We start from the raw sequence: 27,207 nt of genomic DNA on the forward strand, positions 1-27,207 counted from the left end.
TTCGGGAGGCGCAGGGGCCCCGCGGGGTCACCCGGAACCGTCCCGGGAAGTGCTGGAGGTCAGGCACCGAAGGCTCTCCGGGTCAGGACCCGCTCCTCCCCCTCTCCGGCCCGCGCTCCGGGCGCGCGCGGCGCGGGGCGGGGCGAGACCTCTGCGGGGCGGGGCGGGGGCGGGGCGAGGCCTCGGCGGGGCGGGGCGAGGCCTCGGCGGGGCGGGGCGAGGCCTCGGCGGGGCGGGGCGAGGCCTCGGCGGGGCGGGGCGAGGCCTCGGCGGGGCGGGGCGGGCGGCAGCAGCGGGCGCCGCCGAGGGGACCGGCCGCCGCGGCGAGAGCGCGCCCAGCCCCGCTGTGATGCCCGCGCGCCCCGGACGCCTCCTCCGGCCGCTGCCCCGGCCGCTGGCCTTAGCCGCGCTGCTGCTGCTGCTGTTGCTGCGGGGCGATGGCGGCGGCGGGCGCGGGGGCGCCTGGGCCCAGGAGCCGGGGGCGGCGGCGGACGGGCCCCCCGCGGCCGACGGCGGGGACGGGCAGGACCCGCACGCCAAGCACCTGTACACGGCTGACATGTTCGCGCACGGGATCCAGAGCGCCGCGCACTTCGTCATGTTCTTCGCGCCCTGGTAACTGCCCGCGCCGCCCTCCCGGGCTCCCCAGCCCCGCACTCTGCGCGCCGGGAGCGGCCCGGCTGGTCCTGGGGGCGCGGGGGCCCCGCCGGGCCGGGGCCGGGGCCGGGGCAGCGCGGGCCGGGCGCTCCCGCTGACGTGGCGCGAGGCGGCCGGGCGGTGCGGGAGGGGGCGGTCCCCGAGGGGAGCGCCGGGAAAGGCCGCTTCTCCCCCTCCCCCTCCCGAGTCCCTTCTCCCGGGTCCCCGCACTGGGGGAGGGGAAGGTGGCGTAGTCGCCCTTTGGGGCCGCTGGGAGCACAGAAGCCACCCGCCGCCCCCTGCCCTGAACTTCCTGCACCGGTCCGAGCCAGAGGCCTGCGGGTGCGCCCGGGATCGGGGGTGGGGGTGGGGGGAGGGCGCCACGTGCGGCCGCCGGCGTCTAGGGGTCCGGCCGTGGATTCCGTTCCCTCGCCGCAGGGCACATCCCCTGCCCAAGGGCTCAGTTGAAAACTAGGAACTCACGAAGGTGTGATTCCCCACTTTGTGTTCCTGAGGTGGGAAAGGGTGGCCCGGGCAGAAGAAGGTTCCTGGGCTACCCCGAGAAGGATAGTAGTGCGAGTTCTGGGGACCCCTACGCAGCTCGCAGTGAAGGGGGAGCTGTGCTCTCGGTGACAGGAGCCCACGGGCCCTCAACTCAAGGCTGGCCTCTGGCACCTCCTCCCCGCGGCTTTCTTGGTCATCTGGAAAGTGTGAGATAGGAAGAGTCACCACGTTGAACAGAGGGTACCTCCTGCCTTGGTTCTTGAGTGGGAGTTTTGGTGTGGGCCTTGGTGCCAACCCCATACACCCCTCCCCTGGGAGTTATCTTACAGAAGGACTTCCTGTCATTCCCTGAAGCACAGGTAGAGCCTTCCTTCCAGGCCCTAGATGCCGTGATGAAGGGAAGTTCTCAGAGAGCAGAGCAGAAAGTCAGGTTTAGGGCACAAGGCAGTTTGCAGGCTTATTGCAGAAGTTGGCATTCTTCCCCAGAGTGGGGAGAGGCTCACTGGGATGTGGGAAAGGGATGTAGGACGGAATAGAGAGAAGATGCCCAAGAAAAACGGACTGTTCAGAAAATGTGCCCATCAAAGTGGAGGAAACTTTTTTTCTCTTAATCCCATGTTCAGGCTATTACTGTGTTTCAGTTCATTTGAAGTTAAATCAACTTCTTCTGGCCGGTGTGGCTCATAGCTATCATTTATCAACAATGTATCTGTGCGATACATTGTGTTTCAAGTTCCCAAGAACCAACTGACTTGAATTTTTAGAGCTACTAGTAGTATAGAAAATACTTTGTAACATAAAATAATCATTCAATATTAATAGTTACTCTGTGAAGGAATATTCTCAGAGCATATTCCAATTAGTTAACTGGAGCCTATTTGAGTGGAATAAATCTGTCCATGGATTTCCGTCTTTATTTTTTAAAGAAAAACTGACATGTAGACATAGTAAGTCCATGCAGTGCCAATGGAGTTTTAATTTTGGCATCTCTAATAATCACCAGCTAGTCCTGGACTGAGGAGGAGAGAAGCCTGGAAAACCTGGGCACTTGGCATGAAGTAAATTCCTTTTTCATTGGTATGGCTTATAGACTTTTATACTCCCAGAAAAAGTAACTTTTAAAGTTTTTATTTGTTTGCTTTTTAATAGTCTCCTACAAAATATTTCAATAGAGATGTGTGGGTTTCTGTGATGGCATTTAAAAGGTAGACTTTAAGAGCAGACTGGAACTCAGATAGAATATGCCGTGGGCTGTCCCCCCATCTCTTTCCAGTTTCAGTCTCTATGGAGTGTTGGATTTGGGGACAGGGGCACCGTGTAATAAAAACATTGATCTGTGTATTTTTGCTCTGACCTTGGCAGATGTAAGCTATAGATTTTGTGCCAACATCAGGTCACAGATTTTCTTTGGCCAGTTTGTGGGTCACACTGAACCTGGTGATAATGAGGTCAAGGTTGGGGCCGCCTCGTTAGGAGGACCAGGTGGCTCTGCTCTATCACATGGCCACACACTGCCTTCTGAATGCAGCTGCTGTCTCAGAGGTTGGTGCTGTAGCCACAAGGGTCCCAAACCAGAAGTACCAACTCCATGGCACCTATGGATCCATCACTGAGAAATTGCCAGGCACTTAGTACGTGCCGGGCCTGTCCTAGATACTGAAAATACAGTTGTAAAAAGGACAGTGCTTGGGCCGGCCCCGTGACTTGGCGGTTAAGTGCGCGCGCTCTGCTGCTGGCGGTCCGGGTTCGGATCCCGGGCGCGCACCAACGCACCGCTTCTCCGGCCATGCTGAGGCCGCGTCCCACATACAGCAACTAGGAGGATGTGCAACTACGACATACAACTATCTACTGGGGCTTTGGGGGAAAAAATAAATAAATAAAATTATAAAAAAAAAAAAAAAAGGACAGTGCTTGTCTTCTTGGCACTTGTACCATATATACTTAAATATGACACTGGTTTCCCCTCACAGTTATCTTGCAGAGAAGAGGGTCTCAGTATGAGTCAGTATTCGAGTTTCTTATAAAGCAGGGATTCTCTTAGCTGGCCAAGAAAGTGCTGCTTAGGGAAGCCACATTAGCTTGAAGCAAACTTCTTCAGTGCTACCTTTAGATGCTTATTATTGAGGTCATCTGGCAGAAAAGAAAAGAGGCGAAGAGATTTAACACCGATTTTATTGAGAAATTATTTTGTAAGCAAGCGTTTTGAAGATCACTTTAAAAAGCAGTACAGCAAGTAGTTACATTGTAGATGTCATGAATACACACTTACCAGATGAATGAAAAAACCCATGTGCCATATGCTGTATGACTGTACTTGAAGCTGGAGATAAAGTTTCCAGTGTTGGCTCAGGCAAATTAAAATATCGCAATACAGACAGCTGACAATTAAAGATGATGATCAGCTATATGACTCAAAAAGTAGATTTAGCAATGGGAAAGATGCTGATGCTGTTAAGAAAGAGTAGCAAGAAGCAATACTTCTAAGTTAATATTTTAAATGATAGGTGATTTTAATATACTTGATTATATCAAATTTAAAAGTTTGAGTGGCTACAAACTTTTTTTTTTGGTGAGGAAGATTAGCCCTGAGCTAACATCTGTTGCAAATCCTCCTCTTTTTACTGAGGAAGATTGGCCCTGGGCTAACATCCATGCCCATCTTCCTCTACTTTATATGGGGTGCTGCCACAGTGTGGCTTGACAAGTGGTGTGTCGGTCCGTGCCCAGGATCCAAACCTGTGAACCCCAAGCCACCAAAGTGGAGCCTGCAAACTTAACCACCACCAGGCTGGCCCCTACAAACTTTTTTTTAAAGCTTCTCGTTGGAGAAAAATGCAGAATTAATTTAATTTTGAAGTTGCCTGTATTTGCAGATACTTGGTTAAGTGGTAGAGGAGACCTGACTTAACGTCAAGGAGCAATTATAGCAAGAATTGCTAAGCTGCAGCAGCAGAGGGGGAGCAGGAGACCATTCCAGAAGAGGAGGAGAATAGAATGTGCACCAAACAGCCTGGGAGTCAGGGCAGACTTCTTGGAGAAAGTGACACCACAACAACCTGCAGGGCAAGTAGGAATTAGCCAGGTGGCTTTAGGGAGGAAGTGTCAGAGAAGGAGTAAATACTGATTCCCAGGGGCGAGCCAAGCTATGGCCCTTTCAGAAAACTGCAGATGTTGCAGTGTGGCTCATGTGGACTGCAAGGGGAGGAGAAAGCTGGTGTATAGAGGTCAAATGGGAGGTCAGCAGGGGCAGGATCAGAGAGGATCTGGAGCAAAGCCTTGCGAAGTTTTGATTTCATGCTGAGAATAATGCAGGGACCCTCTAGAGGGTGTTAAAGGGAGTGATGTTCTGTAGTAAGTGTGAGCTGTCCGTTACTGCTGCAGTGTAGAGAAGGATCAGACAGCTCCACTGCCCTGTGGAGATGGCTGAAGAGGTAGGTCAGGCACCCTCTGACCCGGCACTCAGGATGCTTCTTATTCTCACCTTGTTACAGGTGTGGACACTGCCAACGGCTGCAGCCGACTTGGAACGACCTGGGAGACAAGTACAACAGCATGGAAGATGCCAAGGTCTACGTGGCAAAAGTAGACTGCACGGCCGACTCGGAGGTGTGCTTGGCCCAGGGGGTGCGAGGATACCCCACGTAAGTGGGAAGGAGGTGCATTTCCCATATGATTCCAGGTTTTCCACATCTTTTTGCCAGCTGCATTCAGCCAAACAAAGTCCTAGTTAAACTTTTGGTAGCTTCCTGTGTAGTTCTGAGGAGTGAGGTGACGCTAAATTTAAGCAAGCGGTCCTGTTGTTAGGGAAGGATTATATTTAACGCTGTGTCTATATTAGATGGCTTTTTGTTCCTTGTTTGGAAAAAGCCTTTAATTAATCAGTGTTGGGTTTTCCTGTTTCTAAGAGTATGTGTTTGTGAGACACAAATGGTGGTCCCCATGAGGTCCTGTCATGTTTGATGTTCACAAGTACATTTACACATAGAGCACAGACTTTGTCATCAATTTTAGTTTGAATTTTTGGCCGCTCTTTTTCTTAAGCATCCTTCCTAGAGTAATTTCCCATGTGAACAGCACAAGGGCTGTTTCCGTTGGAAAGGAAGCTGGCAAACCCTTGGAGTATAGCAGTTCTGACAAGCAATGCTACTTACTACCTTGACAGTGAAGAGCTTTTTGGTTTTAAGAAACAGAAACTGAAACTGGCTTAATAGACAAAGAGGGGATTAATGAGAAGGCTGTGGGGAAGCTCTGAGGCTCAGCTCCAGGCGTTTGGGGGCCTGTTTTTATTGCACCTCCCTTAAGGTGACTTAACTTTCTGGCTCTGCATCTCTGTTGTCATGGTTGACTTGGGCCCACCACTGATTGGCCCAGCTTGGATGGAGTGTTCATTCCAGGAACAGTCCTTGTAGCCAGAAAGCCAGGATCTTGTAGGAAGATGGCAGCCCCATTGAGACCACATGGCAAGTGTTGGAGGGAAGAGCCATTCTCCAGAAAAGGGAAGGTGCTGTTTCCAGAAGAATGAGGGGAAGGGTTGGCCACTGCACCTCCTGAAATATTTCAAATTGATGAAGCCAGTTTTTTATGAAACCTGAGCTTGTCTTCATACCTGAGAGGCAACATGGAAAGAGCTCTGGACTTGAACCTAGAAGCCATGGTTTGCATCCCAGCTCTACCATTTACTTATCATGCAGCTCTGGCCACATTATTTAACCTCTCTAAGTCTGAAGTAGGATGCTGGTGCCCACCCCACCCCTCATAACGTTGTTATATGAAATAACATGTGTGCAAACGCCAATCTGAGCATACCCAATAAATGTAAGGTTTCCCCAACATTTGGAAATTTGGCATTTCCCTCAAGGATTCTGCAACTCTTGGTCTTTGATGACTGCTTGCTAATCTAAGTGCCATGATTCAAGTCTACATCAAATCAGAGCAATAGAGATAAAATTTCCTACTATATGTACCTACCTATAGGCATCACCATCCTATGCTTCCTAGCATTGCCATTAAAGTAAACTCTGCTTGGATGAAGAGCATCCCAAAGAAGCGTCAGTGAGTAGTGGGACCAGGTGAGGAGAAAGATGCTCACTTGTTGCGAGGCTGTTACTTTCAAGGTGCAGGAGCAGCAGATGGTTGGCCATGGTGTCCACTCTTAAACAGCTGGCTGTGTGTGGCCATGTGGCTGTGTACACCACAAACCATGCCCCAGCGAAGGTGAAACAGGACCTTTAATAGGGCTGAGAGGACACATGTTAGGGGGTATCTGAGAGGGGAGTAGAGGGTTCCACCTGGACCTGGTCATACGGGCTATCTGACTGTAACATCAGTTACTCCACAGGTGCTATTCACAGATTTAAAAGGATCCATGTTGGATCATGCGTCCTGATTTCTATTTTTTTTTTTTTGCGAGCAAGATCAGCCCTAAGCTAACATCCATGCCAATCCTCCTCTTTTTGCTGAGGAAGATTGGCCCTGGGCTAACATCCATGCCCATCTTCCTCCACCTTATATGGGACGCCGCCACAGCATGGCCTGACAAGCGGTGCATCAGTGTGCACCCGGGATCCGAACCCGGGCCGCCAGCAGCGGAGCACGCGCACCCAACCGCTACGCCGGGGGTGGCCCCTCATGTGTCCTGATTTTTTTTAGAAGGTATGGTCTCCCCAAGAAAACCATGCACTGGTTTTGTGTTAAGAAAAACTAAAATGAGCTTACACTACACTGAACGAGGTTTGGGAAGGAAGCTCTGTAACTATCACAGCCCTGCACAAGTGCTGAGGACAGATTTCTTTTCACAGAACGCAAGAGGCAGTTGCATTAGGGCATTTATAGATTTACCCATGTGCACTTTTATTTCCTCTTAAATAGCACCCGTCTCATCAGGCCTGTGATTGCAAGGCCTCAAACAGACAATAAATGTAAATGCCTGAATGTGAGGTGTGTGTCAGTGTATTAGCTTTTATGTCATTCTTCCCAGCACCTGCAACTGGAGTAGAAGATTGGAAAAGGAGGGAATTTGGGTTCCCATGCCCCAAGACATGGCTGACTGTGCTCAGGAAAATGTTTCAAGATCTTCCTGTTGAGCCAATAAAGAATCTATCATCTTGGAAAATGTGAGCGGGGCAGGGCCGAAGGAGGTTTCCTAGGGCTGGCGTAACAGAGTACCACAAACTGGTGACTGGAAAGAACAGACGTTTATCATCTCACAGTTCTGGAGGCCAGAAGCCCGAAATCAAGGCATCAGCAGACCCATGCTCCCTCTGAAACCTGTCAGGGAGTCCTTCCTTGCCTCTTCCGAGCTTCTGGTGGTTTGCTGGCAACCTCTGACATTCCTTGTCTTGTAGATACGGCTCCAATCCTCCATCTTCACACGGCCTTCTTCCTGTGTGCATGTCTCTCTCTAGGACACCAGTCATATTGGATTAGGGCCCACCCCAATAACTTCATTTTAACTTGCCTTCTTGTATAAAGATCCTGTTTCTGAGTAAGGTCACATTCTAGGTTCTGTGGGTTAGGACTTCAACAGATTTGTGTTAGGGGATACAGTTCAACCCACAACACCATCTTGTCTTTAGTAGAACTTGCATCGCATTGTTTTCCATAGCGACCCATAAATGGGGATTGTCTCCCCTACAGTCTCCTTGAAAGAGACACAGATCACCAGGAAAAACAAATGCCCATGTTGGGGTCTGGTAATAGCAGAAAGATTTGGGGCTGTACCCTGTGGCCACTCTTCATAGCCTCCTCCATCTCCATCTACAATGAGAACTGACGTCAGATGCCCCAGACAGAGTGAAAGGTCTGTAAAGGAAGTGCTCATTCTATCCCTAGGCTGAATGAACTTAAGGAAGAATCTCAGACTTGGGCAGGTTAGAAAGATTTTCAATCCAACAACAAGAAGAGATTAAAAAAGAAAAATGTTTATTTTTGTTTTGCTCAGTGCACACCAAATTAGAGAAAAATCACAGGTTCGGTTTTACTGTATTTTTTGTGTGTGTGAGGAAAATAAGCCCTGAGCTAACATCTGTTGCCAATCCTCCTCTTTTTGCTGAGGAAGATCAGCCCTGGGCTAACATCCGTGCCCATCTTCCTCTACTTTATATGGGACGCCGCCACAGCATGGCTTGACAAGCAGCGCATTGGTCCGTGCCCAGGATCCGAACTTGCGAACCTAGGCCGGCGAAGCGGAGCGTGTGAACTTAACCACTATGCCACCAGGCCGGCCCCTGGTTTTACTGTATTTTAGCGTTAGTAAAGTGGGGAATGAGTTTGATGACGCCTGGTCCTTCCTGATTGTTGAGGATACTCTCATTTTCCGTCCTGAAGCACTGGGGGGGGGGGCGGTGTGCACTTAGGGGAGAGAGAAGGGAGATGGAGAAGTACAGTAAGCATCCTCTAGTTCTCTGTGGGTAAAACACACATTTCTGGAGCTTCTTGAGGTCCCAGGTCAGGTGCGGGCATTCAGAGTTGTGAGATCATACTTTGGAGTTGCTTAAAGTGTTAAACTTCATGAAGAAACTGGTGTACTGGCCAAATCTAGTTGGATTTTGGCTTTTTCTTATGGTTATAAAAGTATAAGCTACTGAGGAAGCAGGGAATGTATTCATCACTGGAGGCACATTGGGGATGTCATGTCAGCCCATCACAGAGTCTTAGCTTCTGGGAAAGGCTAGTAAGCCCATTTTAGTTTTAATTTAATTTAATTTAAGTGCCTATTCCAGCCGATGTGTTGGTTTTCTCGTATAGCTATAAAACTTGATTTCAAGGCCTTTGGGGAGTTGGCTATTCAAACCCACAGTTCTGATTTCTGCATATCTTGACTTCTTACATTTTGAATCTGCACATTGGGTATCTACTAACAAGATCCACGTACTACATGCTGTAGAAGTGTTAGGGGTGTTTTAGTTTAACAGGCTTGCCAAAAAATGCTAGTCTATTTCTTTTGTCAGTTGCTATGTTTCCCTCTCCATCCTTGACACTTCTGTCAATTCTTTCAGTGGAAGAATGAATCCTCTCCCATTCCTTGACACCTTCTATTAAGTTTTATCTAGAGTCTGTTTTCTCATTACCAGTGGAATGGAATTCCTGAGTGGAATTACAGGATCTGGAAGTGTTCATTTCAGCCTCTGGTGATGACTCTTGCTCACCACTAAAGGAAGTGCTCCATAGTCTGTCTACAGATACCTTCAGAGGCTATTATGTGTAGGAAAAAGAAAAGATTTCTTGTCTGTGGGGAAGTGAATAGACCAATGGCAAGGTTGTTCTTATAGTTGGAAACTTGAATTTTTACGATATTGGGATATTCAAGCTTTATAAGAGCCGAATAGCTGACAAGGTAGCCTGGAAATGCGTTTATTGCACAATGATGCTATTTCTACTACAGTTCTAATTTTTTTTAAAAAGAAGTGCAGAACATAAGAACTACCAATACCTAGGCAGGATAACAAGTACTTCGCAGGGCGAGGCTTGCGAGTTCTGCACAGCTGAACACTGGCAGCTTGGGGGTTAATTCACAGTGTTAGGCTTGATATATTCACCTCAGCTTTATTTTTCTTGAATAAAATAAGAAACTTTTAAAAGTTTAGGATTAAGTGAATATATTATCTCCTGGGACATTATTTTTCTCTCTTTTTCAAGTTTTCTCAGAGTGGCGGATGTGTGCCTGGCTGCCGCCCGCTGACAACCCATTTTCTGATTGTTTCCCTGAATGACTCTGCTCCCTGCTAAGACAGTGCTCTCCACTCAGAGCAGTTGAAGTGCTTTAAAAATCTGCTCGGTCTAATCCTTTGATACTCTTTCAGCTTGAAGTTTTTCAAGCCTGGCCAAGAAGCCGTGAAGTACCAGGGTCCTCGGGACTTCCAGGCACTGGAAAACTGGATGCTGCAGACGCTGAACGAGGAGCCCGCCGTGAGTGCACAGAAAGCCTCCCTCCCTCTCCTTCTTCCTGCAGCTGGGGCAATAAAGAGGCCAGTTTAGGTGAAAAATTAAGGCTACCATTTAAAGCAAATTTCTACTTTTTTAAAACTTACTGATATCTTAAGTAAAGATTAACTTTTTGTCTCAATTTTTTTATTGTGGTAAAATACACATAATATAAAATTTACCATCTTAACTATTTTTAAGTGTACTATTCAGTGGTATTAAATACATTCATAATGTTGTGCAACTCTCACCACCTTCCATCTCCAGAACTTTTTTCATCTTGCAAAACTGAAACCCCGTACCCAACACTAACTCCCATTGTCCTCTCCCCCAGCCCCTGGCAACCCCCATTCTACTTCCTGTCAATGATTTTGACTACTCTAGGAACCTTATGTAATTGGAAAAAGGTGGACTTTTAAAAAACTTCCTTATTATGGAAATATTCAAACATGCATAAAAGTAGAAAGAAGAGTCTAATGAATTCGATGAGAAGGAGTATAATGGAGATGTCCCATGCGCCTGTCCCCAGCTTCAGCGGTTATCCCCATTTTGCCACCTTGTTTTGTCTTACCTGCCTCTCCACCCCTGGTTTGGCTGCAGAGTCAGTCCTCATGGAGGGTCACTTCTCAGTATTTTAGTACGCATCTCACAGGTGAGCACTTACGACTTTTTAACATAACCTCTATGCCACTCTCACCTGCAGTACAAGTAACAATAATTCCTTAGCACCAGAGATTGACTCTGGGCCACCTGAGGTCAGCACCAGGCCTAAGCCAGAATATCCAGCCCAGGCCAGCTTTGTCCCCACGCCCTCTCCCCCAGCCCCGCCTAGATACCTGCTCGCTCTTACTCCCACCAGCTATAGCCACAGTGTGAGTCTTTCCTTTTCTTCTCAACCCTCAGTCCCCAAGGCCCTGACTGGCTTTGCTGATAACATAATTTAATACCCTTAATACTCTTAGTGTCTTCATGTCCCTCCCTACTAAGGGTAATATCAGGAAATTGGGGAAAACTGTGATTTCTGAGATGTTTTTTAAAGACATAGCTGTGTGGAGAATGTTACTTACTAAGAAAATTTATAATCCTCCCCCTCTCCAATTAAGTTGGGCGTCTTAATTTTGTTATAAATCATTACAATGGTAAACCATTCATTAAGTGTCCCTCTGTGTGCGGTGCTTTCCGAATAATGCCGAATGCTCAGGCCCCCAGGGGCAGAGGTGGACTTTGATGGTTTGTGGTATTAGATTGCTGAGGGGCTGGAAAGATGGCCAGTGTTTCCATGCTGTACATTTCTGATGAAACATTAAGGGCATCCGAAGTCTTTTGAGTATAATTTCAATTTAAACAAGTAACTAAGACTGCTTTATTGCAGCAGGTAGGCGTCCACTGATTTGAAGTTTGTCTGTGTTCATGTGCAATTCCAGGAGTTTTGGGGGGCCTCTGCTGCTATTGGTGTCATTTTCCAGGGTGTCTGTGTGGTCCTCCACCTCTCCTTCGTATTCTGTGTAGATGTCACAGCTAAGCAGAAACCCAGCTGCTTCCTAAGTGCTACTTGACCTCACATTTTGAAAAGTCTGTAACTGTGTGGTGAAGAGCGTTGGCGTGTGGTGTTAAATAAGTGCTGACCAGAGGCTTACCTAATTTTAGGTAACAGGGAAAACCACAAACCTCTCAGAGAGTAAATTTGCATCTTTGTCATGGCAAGAAAGCTAGAGGAGCAGGTGTAACTTTCATATAGATTTAAACTTTAAATTGTTTCCTTTGTGAAAATGTTCTCTGATGGGAGGAAGCCAATTTTAGAAAAGAGTTAATAGTCTCAAAAGCACTTCTAAAATAAACTTTTCACCAAAAAAGCTGGGATGACTTTATTCAAGAAACCAGCACCCAGTATCAGGATAGCAGAGAGACTTCAGCTTGTGGGCCAAATAAAGAGGAGGGGCCCCCAGAAGCGCAGGCCGGGGAGGACTGTGAGGCCAGGCCTGGGCTCAGCAGGGACGTCCTGCAGGGAAGTGGCCTGTCTCCTCCATGTGGGAGGGGCATGGCTGTGTGGAATCCACCCGTCACCACCCCAGAACCACCGTTGCCCCTGGCCGTATCTTAAGAGTCTCAGAGCAATAGCCATCTCAGATAAATGCCGGAAACAATGAGAATGTGCCTTATTGTAGAAAAGTTCAAAAATTCAAACTTTATATTGCAAACCGAAAATTCTTTTAAGTTTGAACTTTGCTTTTTCTTGTAAGCAAAACCTTTTTAAAAAGTTCTTCATCTGTGTTTATACCTAAGTAACTTAATATATACATTTTTATACTTAAACAGGATAAATTTAGATTTGTTACCCTAGTGTTATGGCAATATTAAAGAAACTTCAAGAAAAGAAAACCTGCCATTTCTTACATTCTACCCCAATTTTTATATTTCCATGTTTGCTTCTGTATTTTTTTCTTAAACAGTGATAATCATAGAAACATGGTTTATTTCATTAATGATATTTTTAATCTTTATATTGATCATATTTTATGTTATGTGGATTTGCCATAATTCAGCTCTTGTCTGTCAATGGATATTTAGGTTATTTCTAATTTTTCTGTCATAAGAAATGCTATAAGGAACATGTTTATCTTTGTAAAGACTTTTTTTCTACTTTTGAGTGATGTTTTTAGAATATATTCCCAGATATAAAGTTGCAAGGCAAAAAAAAAAAAATCAAGACCATTTTTACAGCTCTTGATGAATATTGCCAGATTGCTTTCTTAAGAATCTGTAAACTCACATTGTCAGCAGCAGGGTGAGAATGGACCCATTTCTGTAATACACCATGGTGTTCCCATGATGGTGGGGACCGCTCTGGTGTCTGCCACAGAGCACAGGAAGTGACAGTGCCCCCTATGTGCCATAAATGAACAGTTGAATACTGAAAGCCATTTGACCATCTTACAAAGGTGACATAGAGTGTTTTGTTTCACCGTAGTGGAACTCACTGACTGTTTACTTAGCCATCATTCTTGAGCATCTTTTTGTGTGAGTACTTAGCACTTTCAAAGTTTTGACAAGCCAGCAGCAGAAAGGAAAACTTCATGGTGCCTTCTGATTACAACTCTGCACAGCTGTGAGCTGTCAGCACCTTTAAAGCTTTTCATGACTTAACTTGGATATTCTTTTTAATAGACATATGAATTGCCAGATAAAAATTAAGTAATAAACACCCATGTGTCTATAGCAAAATGGCAATTCATTGATCTTTTCTTTAGCTCTGATTGCTCTGGTTGGAGGCCACAGCTGTACTGGCCTCAAAAATTGAGAAATTTACAATGGTGTAGTATTGTGCTAACTGTATAATTATACACATTGGTGTCTGCTCAGGTAGTGGCAGAAGTGTCGTCTGTTTTTGCTGAGGAAGATTTGCCCTGAGCTAACATCTGTGCCAGTCTTCCTCTATGTTGTATGTGGGTCACTGCCACAGCCTGGCCACCGATGAGTGGTGTAGGTCTGTGCCCAGGAACCGAAACCAGGCCGCTAAGCAGAGCGTGCTGAACTTAACCACTAGGCCATGGGGCTCCCCCAGAAGCATCTTTTAAAAAAGCCACTTCTTGCCCCTTCATTGTGTGTTTCTGTCCCACTTAGTCACGTGAATTATATTCTTTCTTCAAGTACAGCTCATGCTTGTCCTGTGGTTTTCTCTGTGGCCTTTCGTTCACCTGAATTTCCCTTTTCATCACCTCTTTTTTCCTTTCAGCAGTCCTTCACAGTTTAACCTTCCTTCACAGTTTTTCTCACCGTGTCTGTGAATAAAGGGTAGCCTGGCCCTCCTGTTCTCTGATGGTTTCTCGTTCTCAGTTGGTCTGTCTCGCTACCTTTGTGTCTTCAGGTGCTGCTTCCTTCCGAGCCAGTCCCTGAGGAATTTTTTTTTGTATTTGCTGTGAAACTCAGATCACATTTCAAAGAACGGGACTGAGTGCTAGTTTGGGGTGGGCCTATCCTTCAGTTTGTCTGCTGTGTTTGGTTGGGTTTAGGGGCAGCAAAGGACAGGTTGGGGTGGGGACAGCTGTCATCTGGCTGCCCTCGAATGTCAGTCCTAGAGCATCTGTCAAGAGCGAGGCTGGCGAGGGGCTTATTGCTGAAGAGTCAAGAGGACCTAACAAGTCGATTCCTGCCCTGGCCTCCGTCAACAGAGCAGCATCCCACAATGGTTCAAGGTGGCCATGTGAGGGAGGAGATCTGCAGAAGGTTCTAGACAGACACAGATCACCTCCTCGACAAGTGTCACTATGTCTTCACAGACAAACTCAGCGACTGTTGTTTTGTTTCTTCCTATTAGACACCAGCACCAGAAGTAGAACCGCCCAGAGCCCCCGAGCTCAAGCAGGGGCTGTATGAGCTCTCAGCCAGCAACTTCGAGCTGCACGTCGCGCAAGGTATGGCAGGCAAAGCTTGTGGGCGTTCTCAGTGGGGTGCACACCTCTTAGAACCACTGACCATTAGTCACTCCTTGATTTCTGGGTTTTTCCTTCTTGCCGCTTGAGGACTCAGAGAGAGCAACATCGGTGGCACTTATCCAGGGTTTCTCTCTTCAAGACATTGTTGAATGTTCCTCCTCTCGGAAATTATTCCCCCTTTTGTCTCTGTCCTTAGAGAAATGCCAGTTTTAATGCTAAGCCAAAGCCTTAGGTGTGGAAAGCTCACAAACTAAGAATGGGCACCCTTTGTACACTAGCTGGCAGTGCATCCTTGGATAAGAAAGTGTTTATGTATATTCATGTTAATCATGTGCTTATTGATCTGAGGCAGAAACAGAAGTTTCTCTTATCTGTTTAAACCAGAACGTAGTGGGACCATTATAACATGTGAATCAGAGAAGTATTTTTCTATACCACATCTCATTTTTTGAAAATGATCTCCTAAATGTCAAAATGTTCTATGTACAATTTCTGTTGTTAATAATATACAAGTCCTTTCTTGACACATTTCGGAAGAGTTGGCTCAACAGTGAATGACTCGAAAGCCAGTTCCGCTTCCTTGCTGGCCTCCATTCTCAAATGCTCCCCTGGAGAGAAATCCTCCCGTAAGACTGGGTTGGAAACGTTGTGAAAAAGGGCTTAAAATTATGTCTGGCATTGTAACTTCATGCCTGCTGGGAGTTGAAACCCCACCCCTCACCTAATGTCTAAATAAGTGTCCCCCAACCACACTGAGGTCTAAAATAACTTATTGTGATGCCTTCAGCCATTTTCCGCTTTTATTAAAGCTTGTTATTTCACTGGTACTGGTGCTCGGACAGTGGGAACTTCAGGGTGTTTTCCTCTGCAGAGGATTCACTTGAATTTGAGACTGGCTCGGGCTCCCTGCAGGATGTACTACCAAAATCACCTTATTAGAGACCATTTCCTGCAAGTCCAGCCCAGTCCCTCTCTAAGCAAGTCACTGCTAAAGGGCAGTAGTCCGGAGACGCTGCCTATGTTGCTCCCCTGAGGATCTCCTCAGAAGGTGACAGTAGCCTCCTGCCCTTACAGCTTCCCACTGATACTCCATTGGGTTTCTGGACATCCCGTCTCCACCTCACAGCACCAGGTTAGTGACATAACTTTCCACAGAGACATGGTTTCAGCCTTGCAGATCAGTTGCTAATTTTTTGAAGCAAGTTTTTTGCCATTTCCTTCAAATGCGTCATTGGCCTGGAGATGAGGTGCCGCCATGAGCATTGGCTTAGCAGCATCCTGCTCTGAGCCTGAGTCACATCAGTGTCCATTGGTTAGTTCTCTCCCTGGCCACAGTCTGATTTTGATTTGGTCTCAGCCTGACGTCTTTTAGGCCCTAGGCTAGTCAAGGTAGAACAGCCTAGAAAAACTCCTCAATGTCCAAAGAATGACGCTGTGAGGGTTTGATTTTTTTTTCTCCTAGCCAAGGGAGTGCTACTGTTTTTTAAACCTTCTATTTTATTGTGAAATAAAACACAGATACAGAGAACAAATGTAGGGCTTAGTGAATTGTTATAAAGCAGTCACGCTGTAACTACTGTCCAGTTCCAGAAATAAAACTGCCAGCCTCCTGGTACCCCATCCAAGTCACAGTCCTCCCTCCTTCAAGGAGGTGCTGTCCTGACTTTTATGGAAACCACTCATTTCTTTATGGTTCATGACCCAAACGTGCATTCCTAAACATACAGTTTGGTCTTTTTTACTTATATCTCTTTTAAGTCTCTTAATCCACGAGTTCCTCCAACATTGCTTTTTCTTCCTTGTGTTCCATTTGCTGAGCACGCAGGTTGTCTGACCTGTAGAGTCTCCACAGTCTGGACTTTGCCAGTTGTATCTCCTTGTTGTGGTTGAACGTGTTTCCCTGAGTTTTCTACTCCCTGTGAATTGGTGGTTGGATCTAGGGACACAATCAGTTTCCGTTTGGTGTTTTTGGGGGGGTACGGGCAAGACTTCGTAGCTGGTGATCTCTCTTTGAGACGTCAGTAGCCACGACAGTCACTGCCTAGGTCCATTGATTCATTAGGGTTGCCAAATGCTGATATTCTAATTAAAACATCGTTTCTTCATTTTTTCAGCAAGAGAAACTTCCCCTCGTTTATCCCTTGGTTATTCAGTGGTGCAGTTCATATAGGAAAGACAGGGTAAATGCCTGACTCTTTCCCATTATTGCCAGTTTTCCAAATAATGAGTTGGTTCCCTATTGTCCTCCAAAGATGACAAACTAGGTTTTGTTTGGAGGATCGTTATGAACTCATGGATATAGACATATTTGCTGGAGAATCACTTTTTACCAGTTAAAGGGTTCATACTGCACTGAGCTCTGCAAGAGGACAAAGATCAGATGTTCCCATTCCATCTCTAGTTAGGTGTGATGTAAATTCCACCTCCTCTTCCCCTTCTCTGCCTCTGCTCTCCACTAAAGGCGACCACTTTATCAAGTTCTTCGCTCCGTGGTGTGGTCACTGCAAAGCTCTGGCTCCGACCTGGGAGCAGCTGGCTCTGGGCCTTGAACATTCCGAAACTGTCAAGATTGGCAAGGTAAGTGAAAGCCCTTATTAAACTGGAAATAGACCGCCTTTGGCTGGATTAATTAGCAGAGTAGTCCATTATTCATTCTGTGTGCAAAGTCACAAACTTGATTTATTAATTCCATTTAGTGTGCCACTTGATAATTCATTTCACCTTCACAGATGGCAGCCTGGTTTCTAGTGTGCTGGCTTTTCCACAGCCTAAAGATAAATTATGGTTTTGGCTCCTTTGTTTATTTTGAAGCAATGGCCAATTCTGAATTGGCAGCCCCAGAGCCCATTCTGCAAAGATATGGGGCAGAGCCTTAGAGAATGTTCACTGGACATACTTGGAGGCCATCCACATTTGATCTCACCCAAGACTTTCCTAAAGGACCCTCAAGCTCTGTGCTCACAAAGGCATGCAGAAGACCTCCCCCCGGGGAGCCCCAGCTTGTTCTGCTGCCTGGGAGTCTTTCCAACTTTCCCCACTTTACGTAGAGGAGCCAGAAATGGTGTCTAACAACTTCTGTGTAAGTGGATTTTCTGGAAATATCCAGAGCGGCTCCAGAATAACTCCCAGGCCATCAAGCACTTAATCTCATCCAGCCGCTGGCACCCACCAGGCAACCCTGCATGGATTTCCTTTATAAAAATCTCATTTTCCACCTTGCCAGCGAGCTGATTCACGTACAGAAATAGTGCTACGTGTCCAGGAACTAGAGTTAATGAGATGGTCTGCCCAGCACAGTGAGATGGTCAAAAGCATGACCTTGGCAGTCAGCTAGACCTGGCTGGCTGGCCTTAGACAACTTCTCCACACCTCAGTCTCCCCCTCTGCAAAACCGAGACAAGGTCTAACTGTGTGGTGGTTGCGAGGGTGAAAGTACAATGCTTAATACGATGCTTGGCATGGAGCAAATGCCTAGAAAATTGTGATAGTTATTGTTGCCAGTTAAATGAATTTTTCACTTTTGCCTGTTAAACACTTTCAATAATATGTTCTAGTTATGTGGGTTATGATTATGATGTTATGTTTATTGAACATTTCATGGAAGTAATCATAAAATAATTTTCTTGTTTTCTATCTTCCCCATTCCTAGTATCCTTACTTTAAATTATTTTATGAACTTTGATGGAAGATTATTTTCAATATGTCAGTAGAGGCTTCTAGAAGAACCAGGCATGAGCACACACAGTCTAAGTATCAGGTTGTGGCCCTTCATCTCTGGACATCCACGTGGCTGGGTCAGACTGGACCCTAAAAATGGTGCCCCCCAGACTTTAGGTGGAGGCTTCCTGTGCTTCAGTTTATCACGTTAACTGCTCTCTGACTTCAGTCTTATCTGTTAAAGTAATATTTTTATCTTACTTTGTTGACATAGTGAAAAACAACTTAGTCCCACATAGCTGATTTTAATGCCAGTAGAAAATCAAAAAGAAAGTGACTTAGCATAAAATGTTTCATGAAAATGTTGAAAAAGCAGAATCTTTATAAGATTTAAGTAAAATAAAAAATTTGAAGAGCTGTGATAGTTGGCAAATTGAGCTTATAGAATTAAGAACATATTATAATCTTAATTTGACATCTTTTCAGTTTTATCTTTATTATATGCCAAATACTCCTATTTAAAATTGCCTACTTGCTCCTCCTTGATTTTAGAACTGTAAGTTTGAACATGAGAATAAATTTCTGAGCTGGCATTGTGATGGTCTGAGTCTCCGTCACCCACAGCCAGGCCTCCCCCTTCCTAGATGGCAGGCTAGGCTCCCTTCTCCTTCCCCATCTACTAACTGCTCAAGGTAAAATGTGCCTCCTAAAAATTGGCATTTTCTCTAAGTAAATCTCATCACCCTGCTCCCTTAGCTCAGGTGAATTTGGGGTAGCTTTTAGGAAAAGTCTCTTCAAAAACTGCAACTTGCTGGCAGAGATGTTACAGATTGGGAATTTTAGAAAGTTTCTTTTTTTTAAAGTGCTGACTGTCCAGTAGTCCATTTAGCAGGAAGGCTCGAGGAAACTGGAAACATGATCTTACTTTATTTTTAGGTTGATTGTACACAGCACTATGAACTCTGTTCCGGAAACCAGGTTCGTGGCTATCCCACTCTTCTCTGGTTCCGAGATGGTAAAAAGGTACGTCTTCAGGTCTTCGTATTGAGACAAATTGTTTCTCTTAATGACAGAGGGCTGAGCTGTCCAGTGGTTTAACAGGTGTGGCGAATTGCCCCCATGGATTGTTTGGGCCCTGGTTTAAAGGCATACAGGGGGTGGAACAAAAATGTCTTTCTCTTAATTGATAAGATTTGGGTAGTTGAGAAAAACTGTCAGTTATACTATTTTGAAACACTTCAGTTGGCTCAGGTTATCACTGGAATAACCCAGATCTACTCTCTGAGGGTCAGTGTGCTCTGATCATGACCTTTGAGTGGGGTTAACGCCTGCTCTTGGTGAGGTTCTTCCTCCCTCTCTCCCTCCCGGTCCCGGCTGATGGTTAGTGTCTCAGAATACCTGAGTCAGCGCCCAGACATTCATGACTCGCAGCTCTGTAGAAGGAAGGAGATGTGAAGTTCTCTCATCAAAGCCAAAACTTTCCGTTTATAATCTACCTTCCGATTTAAATCTGAGCATGCACACATCGCACAACGTGCACAGCCATAGTGAAGACATCTAATGGGAGGTCTCACGTGGGCGAGTGGGGTCGGGAGGAGGTTTGAGTGATTCAGAGGGCTTGCGTGTAATAACTCGGGAGCGTGTCTGTGTGGCCCGTATCTCGGACAGATTGATCAGTACAAGGGAAAGCGGGATTTGGAGTCGCTGAGAGAATATGTGGAATCACAGCGCCAGAGCGCAGAGAGGGGCGCCCCGGAGATGGTGGAGCCTTCGGAGGCCCCAGCACCGGCTGCCGAGCCTGTGGCCGACCAGGTGGGTGCTTGCTGCAGTCAGAATGGCCAGAAATGGCTCAGAGCCTCCACCCCCAGAGAGCATTCTCCTCAAACACTCGGACAAAATGACAGTTTGGGGACAGTACAGAGTAATTCAGATGGTTGGCTATGGCTGACTTTTCAACAGGAAACATTTTCTTCAACTACTTTTACATGTTTGTAAGGAGTAAACGTAAACAAAAGCTTCCATTTTAAAAATGTGAATAGATATGAGATAAATCTTGAGAGTATTTGGTGTCAATGTCTCTGGAACATTCTTCCCTTTGATTCAATCACTATACTTGAGGGTATTTGCTGTGAAAACTTGGCTGCTGCCTCTCAGGGCTGGGTGTGTCTGTTCATTTCCATAACTTGCTGCGGTCACTTTCCCTGAAGCCTGCAGTCAAGGCCCCTGAAGGATCTGGAGCAGAGAGGATGCACACGCTGGAATTGGAAGGGAACGTAATTTGTTTCAGCAGTGTCTGACTCATGGCGCTGTCATCTCCATTCCTCCAGACAGTATGCGGTTTTAGAGTCAGTCTTGCTGCATTTATCAAGCCCTTGTGTTTCAGGCACTGTCCTAGGCCACCAGAAACAGAGACAAGACCATTTTCTTGCCTGTGAAGGGTGCTGGGTCTTGTGGGGGAGACAGATGAGAACATGTACAAACAGGTGTCCCACAGGGCCTGAGAGAAAAGTGTGTGCTGGGCCACTCACAGGTGCTGGTGAGATTGGAGGCAGATAGGCAGGAAGTGTCACTGAGAGCTGAAGGATGAATTGGTACTTGCTGGAGAGACGTGGTGGGGAAAGCTTGCGCGCTGGAGGGAGAGCATGAGCAGAGGCACGCCGGTGTGAATCAGCCTGGCACAGTTGGGGCAGGCCCGCAGTCGGCTGGAGGAAACGGGGTGAAGGAGGACAAGGGATGCAGTGCAGGATGCCAGCGAGAAGGAGCGGTAGGAGTGGGGTTGTAGAGGACTTCGTCAGCCAGACGAGGATTTTGAGCTTTATCCTATATTTATAGGGAGCCCATGGAGGGTTTCGAGCAGATTTGAATTTTAGAAAAATGATTGGCAGGAGCGTGCATGAAAAAGATGGAAAACCAGTGTATTAGGCCGTAAAAGATGATGAGACTCCAAACTAAGGCTGTGACAGTGGGGATGGAGAGAAGGAGAAAGCAAGCTTAAGGAGTCCCCCTCTGCTGAGCACAGGATGGGGGGCTCTGAGGTGACTGTCAGGTTTCTGGCATATCTGGTGGCCAGAGGCCCCAAGCACGAGATAAGGACCAGGGGGAAGAAGGTGATGAGTTCCGTGTTCAAGATGTTGGTCTTCAGGGCTGTGGGGATATTAAGGTCAGGACGTCCACTGGACAGTTAGATATGAGTCTGGAGCTAAAGCAGGCTGTCTACACTAGAAGAGTTGGTGTACGTGTCTATAGCTTTAGGTAGAGGCCCGTGCTGAAGCCCTGGGTGAAAATGAGGTTATTCAAGGGGTGTCCAAATAATGCTTTCCCAGGCGAACAGCGCTCGGATTTCCTAGCTAAGAACCGTGAGGCCTGTTTGTCAACGTATTTCCACCGGAGAATACTTACACTGCTGCCTCAGTTTACATAACACGCCAAGTTCTGAGCTGGGACACCGGGACCTTGCGGCAAAGGAAGGAGTAGTGTGCCCTTGTTCCTCATGGGTGTGAACGCCTCCTCAGTAACTCTCGAACATTCAGCATTTACCTAGAGATCAGGACTCGCTGGAGCCATCACCCCCTGCGCCCCAGTTGTTTGGAGTCGGAAAAGCCAGCAGAACCACTGACCCCGTCCTCCCAGGGTGGGGGCAGTAATGGGCCTGCTTGCCCCCACGGCCCCTCCCTTAGACTCTTGTAGGTTGGGGACTGCCTGGGTGTTAGTTAAAAGTTGAAGTTTTGGTTTAAGAAATAAACAAATGAGTTTGTAGTTGCTATGACCACATATGTTACAGGAGTGCGTGTGTCATGGTGGTTATAAAGGTCATCCCAAATTGAGTATAATTATATACTATGGATGTTTTCATCAAACACAGAACGGTTTCTATTTATAATAAAGTTTTCCACCATTAAGTGGGTCTTTCAGTGAGTGTGGTGTCACATTTCTGGATATAAAGAAAGATGGTAGTGTTCTACAATGGCTTCCTTGGCGCGTTTCGCCTCCGAATCACTGACACACGTTACTTGATGCCAGACTCCAGTGGAGCAGCCCTGGTACATTTAGCCACATGATAAATCATCTGTATTCTTGCTCTCGTGAGAGAATTCCAGATCCATTTTTGGAGAAACACATAGACGTAATTCTGTAAAGAACTGTCAAGATAGAATCGCTTTAGAGCAGACTGCCTTGTGGCACCTTTCCCTAAATTCTCCAGCCAGAGCTTAAATGAAGAGTTTTCACATTTACTTTGAATTTAAATAGAAAGAAGCCTCTTATATGTAAAACACGTATCATGGCCTGTGCTTTTGTAACTAAGTTCCTTCTGTTCCATAGAGAAGGTAATTTGTACGAATCCATGTGATGTGAGAGTGGTGGAGTCAGTCAGAAAGGCAGCCCAGGTGCAGGCTTCAGGTGGGCCAGTGAGTGGGTGTGTGGACTCTCCAGGCGGTATCGGAGGCTCCAGGCTGGGGAGGGGCAGCCTGAAGCTCAGGCCACCCAGAGCTGACTGGTCCACACCACAGAGCCCGGGAGGCAGCAGCTGCACTGGAGCCCACCTGGGCTGGCTGGGGGCAGAACAGTGACTGCGTCCTGCCACCTCCCTGCTGCTTCTCCAGGGCTCAGGACCCTGGGACCTGGGATGAATAGAGGCTGCTGTCCTGCCCTCTTGTGTGGCTTGTGAAATGCAAGTTGTGTAGGTATTTTTGTGTGACCTTGGAGCATGCATGACAGCACTTAAAAAGATTATTGGTTTATATTTCTGCAATCCCAAAGCATGGCCCCGCTCTACTCGAAGTAATGTATTTGAACTGTGGCTTTTCCCTCCCCTGAAGGGCACTGTGTTGGCACTCACAGAAAATAACTTTGATGACACTATTGCAGAAGGAATAACCTTCATCAAGTTCTATGCTCCATGGTAAGTGGCTGTTAATTAGAAACTATTTTGTCCTAGTGCACTTAAGGTACATCATATTTTTCAACTCATAAGCCAACCCTCCAGGCTCAATGTTGGGCAGATATGTTTATACAGAGGTTATGTTGTAGGAAATAAGGAAATGTTATTGTTATGCTCCTATATTTGGATATGTTAAAGTTTGGTGGTATTCATAAATAGTTACTTATGGAGAATGAGGTTAATTTAAAGTTCAGTCTGCTTTGGAAAAAACATAAAAATGGAGAATTATGATGGCTATACAAAACTTAAGTTTTGTGGTATCTGTGTACTTTTCCAAATAGATTGCTTTCTTGGTTAAATAAACCATGAACATTATGATGTAGCTTTGCTGCTTAGTCTCTTTTTGATGTTAGAGAGAAATCCAGTAGAGCTCAGCTTTGTGTTAGAGCCATTCAGTATGTTACCCAGTTACCGGAACCTTCCTGCCACGTGGTCCTCAGGGACCAGAGCTGAGATGGACCCACAGGGTTGGAGACCAAGTGGTGGGAAGACGCTAGGTTTCGAGTGGACTACTGTCACTCTGGTGTCCTTTAATTCCTTGGAACCTCAGTTTCCTCCGCTGTAAAATGGGAAGAATGCTTTGTCTTCACGAATAAAGCAGTCCACTTGGAAAAGCAGAGTGTTAGTTCTATTTCTAAACATGAACAAGTAAATTCCCCACATGTCATTTTGCTCTTCAGTTTGTTTCATTCCTGGTCTTCATGAGAAACCATGATAGTGGAGATAAAAGTTAATGAGCACATGGCTCTTAAGAGTTGTGCAGTTTTTATTCTTAAAGAATAGAAACACTAGTAAATAATGCCTTTAAAACTATTTTCTATTTTTAAAAAACCTAAAGCTGTATGGATCAAGTATGAGGACAGAAGATCCCCTTTTATTGAAGGGGAGTGGTTCATATAGTTGGGGGGTGGGGTCAGGAAAGGGACACAGTAACGGGTGGACGGGAGGTTTGAACAGAACTCGGTAGAGGCCGCAGTGCTCACACCAGATCACTGAAGCTTCAGGGATGCTTTGAAGTTGTTTTGAAATTTTGAGACCATAAGCAATCAAATCTGAAATGTTTTTGGCATTCAAGTGATTTTTGGAAAAAAATGTTTGGAGTCTGTCTAGTTTCCTGTTCATCTCCCTCTGCTCATGGTGCATTCATAAGCCAGTTAGCCCAGTTTACTGTGTCATGGAAATAGTGTCAAATCTACACTTGTTTCTAGACCAGCTTCTGTCTCTCAGGTTACCCGAAAGCCTACTTTGGACTGGTTTTGAATTCCTTGTTTGGGATGGGGGAGGAAGAGGAGGTGCGGGAGGAAGAGTTAGTGCACCCAGTGGAGAATTGGATGGTTTGTAAATGTCTAGGCAGTGGTTGGCTGCCCCATACAGAAGAAACAAGGCTTGGCTTGGCAGTGAAATGTAGGTGAGTGAGCTTGACACAAGACTTCAACAAAGCTGTCATTGTTGTGTCCCTAGGTGTGGTCATTGTAAGAATCTGGCTCCTACTTGGGAGGAACTCTCTAAAAAGGAATTCCCTGGTTTGGCAGAGGTCAAGATCGCCGAAGTGGACTGTACTGCCGAACGGAACATTTGCAGCAAGTACTCGGTGGGTACACGTGGATGAAAACGCTGACGAGGGCTCTAAGTATTGGGAGCAGATGCCAAGTGGAACTGTGATTTGATATTGTGGACTCAACCAGGCTAGCTCACGCTGCCCTCACCCTCTCAACAAAGCGTTTTTCATGTCCTTTTGAGTTTTTGGTGTGTTTTTTTTCCTTTTGAAAAGCAAAAGAGATGCTCTCTCAGAGAAAAGGCTCTCTTCTTGTATGAGTGTAACATTTCAGTGGGGGTTTTAGGTCTTGCTGTCTGGGTATAAGGCTGCGCATAACAGACTCGAAGCTTGAAAATGGGGTGCCACCTACGTGGCCGTTCTCGTCGGCTGAACAGTCAGCTGGTTTGCAGCCTTCATCATAAACACCTAAGTGGCTTATTTTTCAGACATAAGCCAGCATTCTGAAGGACAGTGGCTGAGTAAGGGAAACGTTTGAACGTAAACTTCCTCCTGAAAGGGCCATACCAACAAGCCGGTCTTTGCTGGGGTTGTTTATTTAACTGTGGCCTTCCTTCCGAGCTGTTAGCACAATCTCATACTCTAGGAGATTTGTAATTTATATTTTTCCTTTTGTGTTGTTTTCTTAAAACACTTTGGAGGCCTCTGAAGTTTATTACCTCATTAGATTGAGAGTCGATGTAGCACAGACATTGTTGACTGATCATTTGAAGATGCCAGTCATCTTTTGTGCCTTAAAATTCTTAAAAAGGAGCTGAGTTGCAGCTGAAAAATATACATCCTTGAGGATCTTGCTGCTCCTCAGCGTGGTCCACAGAGCAGCCCGGGTGTCACCAGGGAGCTTGTCAGAAATGCTGAGTCTCAGGCCCCACCCCAGACCTGCTGAACCAGAAGGTGCAGTTTCTTCAGATCCCCAGGGGATGGTGTGCATGTGAAAGATTGAGAAGCTCCACTTTTGGGTAAAGGCATTCCTTTGACACTAATTGTGACTGTAGTTTTGGATTGGAAAGTGATCAGTGGCCCCAAGGCTTTGCTCTCTGAACTACCTATCGGGTACTTTTTAAATGGTCTATACATTTTTAAACCATAGACTTCCCTGGCCACAACTGTAGGATTTTTTCAGATTTTATTTAAGAAGTGATTTGAACCACTGGTTTTCAAAGTTTTAATTTTTATTTATTTTTTAAGGTACGAGGCTATCCCACATTGTTGCTTTTCCGTGGAGGAAAAAAAGTCAGTGAGCACAGTGGAGGTAGAGACCTCGACTCCTTGCACCACTTTGTTCTGCGCCAGGCAAAAGACGAACTGTAGAAACCCAGATGGAAGTCACCTCTCCTGCCCGGCCTCCTGCACCCTGTGTATTGGAGCTAAACCATGCGGATGTTGCTGAGTTTTAAATGGTGGTTATTTGGAAAGCTGAATGTACTAAACTTGTGGTATCTTCTTTGTGTGTTTGTTTTTTAAGCCAACACACTCTACAGACTCTTTATTAAGTTTCTCTAAGTAAACATGTAACTCATGATCCCTTTGCAAAATAAATATTTTCAGTGGCCATCTAGCATCCCCTTTAACCTTCTCTTGATGAAATCTAAATGGTTTGCTTTGAGACTGAAATAGAGCTGAGGAAAATCAAACTGCTGGACTATATTTGGCTCCTGAGTGATTCTGGTGAAAGCATCATCCAAAGCATAGTTTTTGAACTGCCCACGAGTTCTGGAAAGGTGGCCTGTGGCAGTATTGATGTTCCTCTGATCTGAAGGCCACAATTGACTTATTAATAAATAATGTGATTGGTCCATAGCTTGTGGCAGATTCAAAAACAAAAATCCCACACCTCTGGAAGATACCTTCATGGCCACTCCCAGATTTTCTGTTTCTGTTAGTACTTCTCTCATCATGAGAGGTTAGCCATAATGAAAGCAATGGTACTTTTGACACGTGCCTGAGTAAGATAATGCTAATGCCATAATCGTGTGTGTGTGTGTGTCAAGACTTGTCAATCAGTTATTACTGTTCAAGGGATACTTCTGTTTGTCTCTCATGGGTGAATGATTTCATTAGTTATGTTAACATGGAGCCAGAGTCCAAGTGAACTTTAAGATTTGATGTCTCCCATGGAAAAAGCGGGCTTGGAAATTTCCACAAGCCTTGTCCTGATTATTCTATTAACCAACTCATAGAAAGATTCTGGTTGTATTTGCTACTGGGGGCAAGAGGGCTAGCTGAGCTTTTAGGTCTGGGTATCGGGGACCAGGGGGACCCTGCAGCCCCACTCCAGGGCCCTAACTGGAAGCAGTTTCAGATTCTGCTCCTAAATAGTCCTTTTAGAGGCTCACTGTACTTTGTCTGCCTTGGAGGAGGTTGACCTGCTGCTGCATGAAGAGTGGGATTAACTTGACCTCAAGACCCAAGACTTGAAGTAGGCAGGGCTGAATTAATTAGGCCACGTTACTGTCGAGGCTGGCATCTTTATAATTCATGCCATCCTGGTTATTAAGTATTTTTACCATCACCCTTGGAAATAAGCAATCATAGGACTAGGCCCCCTTAAGATATGC

General features: G+C 46.1%; 1 protein-coding gene across 2 annotated transcripts; it reads left to right on the forward strand.

The window, feature by feature from the left end:
• The first annotated feature begins 334 nt into the window (after nucleotides 1-334).
• On the forward strand, nucleotides 335-26,210 carry TXNDC5 (thioredoxin domain containing 5). Of its 2 annotated transcripts, none has more exons than XM_058555305.1 (10): nucleotides 335-615; nucleotides 4,635-4,784; nucleotides 9,945-10,050; nucleotides 14,381-14,477; nucleotides 16,960-17,075; nucleotides 19,092-19,178; nucleotides 19,824-19,967; nucleotides 22,973-23,055; nucleotides 24,556-24,685; nucleotides 25,838-26,210. In XM_058555305.1, the coding sequence occupies exons 1-10, from the start codon at nucleotides 350-352 to the stop codon at nucleotides 25,958-25,960; spliced, it is 1,302 nt and encodes a 433-aa protein (XP_058411288.1). In that variant the 5' UTR covers nucleotides 335-349; the 3' UTR covers nucleotides 25,961-26,210. The 2 variants fall into 2 exon arrangements, with proteins under 2 accessions (XP_058411288.1, XP_058411289.1); XM_058555306.1 differs by lacking the exon at nucleotides 335-615 and adding an exon at nucleotides 957-978.
• The last annotated feature ends 997 nt before the right edge of the window (nucleotides 26,211-27,207 follow it).

This window comes from Diceros bicornis, chromosome 14 (genome assembly GCF_020826845.1).
Source record: "Diceros bicornis minor isolate mBicDic1 chromosome 14, mDicBic1.mat.cur, whole genome shotgun sequence".
NCBI lineage: Eukaryota > Metazoa > Chordata > Mammalia > Perissodactyla > Rhinocerotidae > Diceros > Diceros bicornis.